The sequence below is a fragment of the Octopus bimaculoides genome, chromosome 3, assembly GCF_001194135.2.
Source record: "Octopus bimaculoides isolate UCB-OBI-ISO-001 chromosome 3, ASM119413v2, whole genome shotgun sequence".
NCBI lineage: Eukaryota > Metazoa > Mollusca > Cephalopoda > Octopoda > Octopodidae > Octopus > Octopus bimaculoides.
The window spans coordinates 149,291,338-149,298,870 of NC_068983.1; the positions used below are offsets into that span (position 1 = coordinate 149,291,338).

The 7,533-nt window shown below is 36.8% G+C and overlaps 1 protein-coding gene across 1 annotated transcript in view; it reads right to left on the minus strand.

Annotated features, from left to right (window-relative positions):
• Window positions 1-7,533, minus strand: part of LOC106876670 (uncharacterized) — a 30,356-nt gene that overhangs the window by 7,155 nt on the left and 15,668 nt on the right. Inside the window, exons 2-3 of the mRNA XM_014925303.2 lie at window positions 3,954-4,052; window positions 1,280-1,828 (exon numbers count right to left, since the gene is read on the minus strand). Of these exons, the coding sequence (XP_014780789.1) occupies window positions 1,280-1,772 (493 nt within the window). The 5' untranslated portion in view covers window positions 1,773-1,828; window positions 3,954-4,052. The remainder of the gene's footprint in view (window positions 1-1,279; window positions 1,829-3,953; window positions 4,053-7,533) is intronic.

Sequence of the window (7,533 nt, forward strand, 5' to 3'; positions counted from 1 at the left end):
ATATACATATATATATATACACATTGATAGTGAAACAATGGCAATAAATTAAATGTAGAGAAACTGAAGTATCATCATCATCATCATTTAATGTCTGCCTTCCGTGCTAGCATGGGTTAGAAAGAAATAAGCTGATCCACAAGTATTCAATTTAAAGACTGAGTGAAATTGCTATTTATCCCCATGTTGACCTCCAGCCATGACTATTCCCATTTTTGTGTAAATTCAAGACACCATTATCTGTGTTCTTCCATTTTTAGACAGTAGATGGTGATTTGAGGGAGATTCAGTTGCTAGTTCAAGCAAGTTGAGCAACCACATAGAGGCTCAATTGAACAAAGTGGATATAGATGATAATGACAACAACAATGATGAGAACTGACAGAAAATGATGATATCAGAAAGATAACACCATTGCACTACAGCCACATATAACTGAATCAACACTTAAAATCCACACACATACCAGAAGGAAATATTCCTTTATCACTATTCTTCTATCAGTGTAGGAGAATAATCAGGAAGAATTCAGTACCTTGTCCAAAGAACTATACAGTTTCAATAGCTTTGTAGGAGCTCCCGACTCATCTAATCAACCACTGAAAACCATGTCTTGCTTCTAAATTCACAAATGATCAAATCATATTGTTCAGTTACTTTTCTAGCCATAGGCTGGACTTAAACCATTATGAGACGGATAAATTTTATCCTATCGATCAATATCAAGCCAATCAGCAATTATGACCACCAATCCCAATGGTAATTATCTTCTCCACTACGGCAGAAAACAGTATCAGAAGAATGGTTGGTTTGTAAACTTGTACAATCAGCCAAAAGCTTCCAACCCAAAACTAAAAGTGTTCAATAACATTGTTGTCAATAGTAATTAATTTCTGTAGCAATGATAGTAATCTAAAGATAAGCCCTTGCTGAATCATACCTACAACTTGGTTTCAATTGCTACTTTCATTTCATTCCACTAGCATACCCAATATTTTTGAATAAAATGTAAATGAAATACAATCTCATTTCAACCCATTATAAATCTAATAGAGATGAAGAAATACTATTTTTACAACTGGCATAAACTTTCTAACAAGTCAATTAAACGGTGATAGAGCGAGCATGGTATCTATCTTTCACAGAGGTAGGATGAGGACAATTAGGCAATGTGAATGCTTAACTATTAAGTCTGTGGAATACCACTCTGACTACACAGCTTTCAAGTCACATATAGAAAATGTAATGAATGGTGAAGTATAAAGAAAAATTTACTTACTTTTGTTATCTGTGAAATCTCGGTCATTAATAGTGGTAACATCCAGATCACTGCAAGAACTGTCTGTCCTCAGCAAACCACTGGACATTTCATGACTAGCTAAATGGTCAATGCCTATAATGGCATGAGCAGGAGATGGTGAGGATGTGTGATGAGCAGCAGTAAACAATGTGGCAGTTGTCGAGGGTACTTGATTATGACTGACCTCCACTAAGTGGGACTGAATAGAGTTGCTTTGCTGATGAGGAGCCAGTGGGTCTTGGTGGCAGTCAGCATGTTTATCCTCTTCATCTTCATTGGCCAGGCCAACTCGATAATCAGCAAAAGCTGGAGGCATGATTACTGATGAGTAACTAATCAATTCTGTAGTGTCTGCCCTGCTGACACGCTCTTTTGAGCTCAGCTGAGTTTTCTCAACAGTGAACAGAGATGGCAAGTAACCCACACTGTGTCTAACATCAGTCACTTCTCTCTTTCTACATGTTGCCATCATACACTCGAACAATCATTATTTTCCTATTTCACTCTTAAGGGATCTCATCAACATGGCTGTAGAGAAAAAGCAAAAAGAACACTGGTAAACAAACATTAAACACTACAAATTAAACAAAAAAAAATCAAATTTTATATATATATATAAATATATATATAAGGGAGGGGGATTTGTGAAAGAAACTTCCATATTCATCTTAATGAAAATAACCATTTCTTTGTGTTGTTGCTGTTAAGTCCAGTTCTGCCACAACTGAGCAAACCTGTGATCAAAAGCAGTCTAACAGTAACTGTATTGTCGCTTTTTCAAGTATACTACATGCAGGACTATATCAACATTATCGTCTTACTTTTTAATACACTTATGTATGGTTTCAATGAGACTTAGTTGTTGTTTCTAGCTGATCAAGTGACCATGAGGTTCCTCATTGACTCTAAAAGAAGATATTTATTGCTGATCAAGTTGATAGGATACAAAAGAAAAAAGAAATCAACATTATCTATCTCATCAGCGGTGCTGACACTTATACCACTAGCAAAGAAACTTAACTTTTGAAAGCCCAATATACCAAGCAGAAAACAGAAATAATGGAAGGTAAAGTTTACTCTTACAGGTGGTGTGAAGAGGAATTTGTGATTAAAATGTTTCGAAGCACAGTCAAATAATTTTACATTTTTTCACAGTGTTTTACTGGTTAAAGATATCTTCAATTGTGATCCAGCATCCCAATATGTTATGTCATTATTTTAGACCTAAACACTTGAAATCAAAAAATTTAATTTAAAAAGGACATCATCTATACAAAATACTTTCATAAACACTCTTAAATTTCTTAACCCTTTAGCAGTTATACTGGCCATATCAGGACCAAATACCCTTCTTGTTTTATGTTCAAACTGGCCAGATCCAGCCTCTCAAACCTACCCTACAATGTCATTTTAAAAATACACAATTATATCATTGAAATCTCCAAGTTATGAGATAATGCATGGTTAATTCAAAACAATGCGAATCAATAGGTACTACATTTGACAGAGTAATCTCATTGCTAAAGGGTTAATGTAAAAAGTCTACTAAGCAATGTATTATTACAATTACAAAATATTTAAATATAATCCATAACTTTTTATAATCCTTTTTTTGGTTATCTCTAGAGGAAGCCGAAAATATTTCACAACTTGTGAATGATAAGCTTAACATTGTATGTACTACTCTATATTATAATTACATAAAGACCCTCATGCAATGGCGAAGTTTATCAAGGGGATTGGAAACTCTGGTTCAGTACTAAGTGATTCCCCATCACTTTTATCAGGCATATAGTGGGTCTTGAACTTAGTACAAGGTAACAAAATAATTATCAATTACCTAGTATTTCCACACCTAACAGCAGTAACTTGCACCTATGTGCAGTAATCTATTTGCAAACAAGTTGACTGTATCTGTGATAAGTTAAATATTTTGGGCATGAACACTACAAATGATGGAGCATGGAACCATCAAACTCACACTGATTAATGCTGACTTACATTCTAAATAGAAGTTTTAAATTTGCATAGACCCACAAAGCATGGAGGAAGGTGAATTTGATTTAACTAACAACAGTATTAGACAGGCAATGATTTATTGATCTCTGAAGGATGTAAGGATTTAAAATAAGAAAAGTAAAGGGCTCTCATTCTTAATAAAGCATTGCTGACTGAAGGATACATATATTCAAACAACAGAATTTTGAATAAGGTAGATTGAACCAACAAGACACAGCCTAGGAAAACATGACAATAATAATAATGGTTTCAAATTTTAATATTTTGGGGGAGGGGATGACTCAGTTACATTGACCACAGTACTTCACCGGTACTTAATTTATCAATCCCGAAAGGATGAAAGGCAAAGTCAACCTTGGCAGAATTTGAACTCAGAACATAGCAACAGGTGAAATATCACTAAGCACTTCATCCAGCGTGCTAACAATTCTGCCATCTCACCGACTTAAAGACAATAATAATAATGGCAGCAGCATAAAAAGGGAAATAATTTTGATTGGCTTTAGATGAAAATTATGATGACAATGATACTAACAATGTCAAAAATATTAGAAATGTCAAAAAGGTCTAAGAGAGAGAGTAGGAAAAGAAATTAGCTTTAACTAAATATAAAATATATGTGATTATGTCTTACCTATGTTGTATATGTAGCTGGTCCCTATGGGAGAACTAGCCACATTGAAACCCCTATTACAAAGCAGCATGCCCACATACAAACTGGTGGTCAATACACCTGTAGCAGTAAAAATAGAAAACAGAATGTTAGGACAAAAATATACCAAATTTGTGAAATAAGAAGTTAAAAAAGTGTTGTTCTTTAAAGCTGAGCTCAATAAAATAAGTACCAGTATCATACTAGTACTAAAAGGATATCCAACATTGCCTGAGAAATAAAGCACTCATTCGTTGGCTAATTATTTGAATTTGAATCATTTATTCTCTTCATTCATTCATTCATTCATTCATTATGAGTCATCTTCCAAGCTGGCATATGTTGGATATGTACATATTTGAGACAAGATTTTACACCCACTTGCTCTTCTTGTCACTAACACTTAACTGTTTTCCAAACAAGGAACTTTTTATTCTACTGAGCTTTGGGATGTTTTGCTCACAAGGAATGCAAATATGACACTGTTGTTTCTGCATAGACAGTCTCATGCAAAGAAGTGAAAAATGACATTCACTTACTCACACACAGCCTTGATGTATAGTTAAGAGACTTGCTGACCTATCAAGCTGTTCTGGGTTCAGTCTCACTGTGTGGTGCCTTGGGCATGTGTTTTCCACTATAGTCCAGGGCCAACCAAAGCCTTGTGAGTAGATTTGGTAGATGGAAACTGAAAGAAGCCCACTCTGTGTGTGTGTGTGTGTCTGTGTCTGCATGCACATATGGGTGTCTGTGTGTTTATTTACATTTGTGCTTCTCCAAAAATCACAAATATGGGTGGTGATGTTGCTATCATTTACCCTGTTGAATCATTCAATGGCTTTGGGTCTTCAAAGATGTGTGGAATAATATAACCCATACTTGAAAAACAAGTAAAGGTTAATGACAGGAATGGCGTCCAGCTATGAATCAATGCTTCAAAAGTACATTTGTCTATTGCATGCTAGCATTGAAAAATAAAAGTAAAAGCAAACAACATATAGGTGTGTGCAATTATATCCAACATGTTTAGGTACACTTATGTGCAGAATCTGCCCCAAGAAAGAAATTCTCCTAGTAAAACTAGCACTCAACAGGTTACAATGATGAGGGTTCCAGTTGATCCGATCTATGAACTGCCCACTCATGAAATCAACATGCAAGTGGCCGAGCACTCCAGACACATGTACCCTTAACATAGTTCTCGGGGAGATTCAGCGTGACACAGAGTGTGACAAGGCTGGCCCTTTGAAATACAGGTATTACTCATTTCTGCCAGCTGAGTGGACTGGAGCAAACTCAGGATTTTAAAATCATGAGCCAAATAACCTAACCGCTAAGCCACGTGCCTTCACTCCTTGTAAAAAAAAAACTTGTGAAAACACACTGCTACGACATGAGTGACATCATTGGACTGAAGACACAAATGTGATTTTGTGTTATTAAGCTTCATCAGCTACGGATACCTAATTCATTGCTCATAGCCCACTAAGAACAGCAGTTCTTATATGTAAACAGCAAAGAGTACATTTACTGATGTGCGCAAAGCAAAATTAACTCAAGGCACATGAAGCAGTGTTGATTGAAATATAGATGTGTACAGTTATGTTTAGCACATTCATGTTCACTCAAACATAGAAAGACCCTTGCTACAGAAATTATCTATAAAGGAAAATTTTCCTTATAGACAATATATACGAAAACACATTACTAAGCTATGCAAAATGTCATCAGCTTGCATTTCTGCATCATTATGCAAAGAATTTATATGGAGAATTTTTCTCTTGAGACAATTTCTAACAGCAAAGGTCTTTCCACATCCAAGTGTGCATGAATGTGTTTTTGCACAAATGTGCACAGCTGTGTTTCAATCAATGCTACTTTGTGCACCTTTAATTAAAAATGAATATATAAAGACATGACAGGCTACCAAACGGATTCACTCTGTCAATTCCATTGACCTGAGACTATAGTAGGAAAAACCTTCCACAAAGGGTGACTGAGCCTGAGATGACATAATTGCAAAGTGAATTCCTTAACTACAAAGTCATGCCTGTGCACAATGAAATAAAACAAAGATATTCCAGTCATTATATCTTTAATACAAGAATGTATGTATATATATACACACACACACACACACACACATATATTTACAAGGGGGTGCTGAAAAGTTCCTGGCTTTGGGTAAAAGAAAATACAGGAGGGTCAGTTAATTACGATTTTATTCAACATATTAGCCTCTCAGATTCACACACTTATTCCTTCAGTTTTTCTATGCCCTGTAAAAGAACTTGGAAAGGTAGGGTCTCCAACCAGGCCTTTCATGGATACCCTTAAAGCCAGGAACTTTATATATGGGTTAGTCCACAGTACTCTAGAAAGAGCATAGGACCCAGTTTACCAGTTCCTCTGGTGTATATATTCTTCCCTGGGCAGGACACCAGCCCATTGCAGGCTTTCTCATTTTCATCAGCTGAGTGGACTGGAGCAATGTGTAATGAAGTGTTTTGCTCAAGAACACAACACATTGTCAGGTCCAGAAATCAAAACCACAATCTTACAATCACAAGTCCAACACCCTAACCACTAAGCCATGCACCATCACACACATACACACACACACACACACACACACAATTAACTCAAGTTATGGAAATATACAATAAAAGGTGAGAATTGGTAATTTATTAATAGAATTTGATGGTAATATATTTGGGATACAGTAATGTATAGGTTTTTAAGAATAATAACAGAGGTTATGTTATGCTTTATTTCTATAATAATAATGATAATTATTTCTGCTATATGCACAAGGCCTGAAATTTGAGGGGGAGGGGACTAGTTGATAACATCGACCCCAGTGTTTCACTGGTACTTAATTTATTGACCCCAAAAGGATGAAGGGCAAAGTCAACCTAGGCAGAATTTGAACTCAGAACGTAAAGACAGACAAAATACTGCTAAGTATTTTGCCTGGGGCCCTAACAATTCTGCCAGCTCACCAGCATTACAATAATAATACCTCACAAGGCAGCGAATAGCAGGGAAGCTGCACCAGGTTCCAGTCTGAATTGCCTTGGTTTCTACAGCTGGATGCCCTTTCTTTTGGCAATCACTTTACAGTATGTGCTGGGTATTTCTAATGTACCACCAGCGTGAGTGCTTTTACATGGCACCAGCACGAAGTCAGCAAGCTGGCATAAACATTAGCATGCCAGGTGAAATGCTTAGCAGTATTGTGTCTGTCTTTACGTTCTGAGTTCAAATTCGGCACCTGTACCAGTAAATCACTAAGAGCACCGTCCGAGTGTGATCGTTGCCAGAGCACCAGCTGTCTGGCTTCCATGCCGGTGGCATGTAAATAGCACCATTTGAGCATGACCTTTACCAACGTCGCCTTCCTGGCACTTGTGCCAGTGGCACGTGAAAAGACATTCGAGCGAGTTTGTTGCCAGTACCACTGGACTGGCCCCTGTGCAGGTGGCACATAAAATACACCATTTTGAGCGTGGCTGTTGCCAGTACCTCCTGACTGGCCTTCGTGCCAGTGGCACGTAAAAGC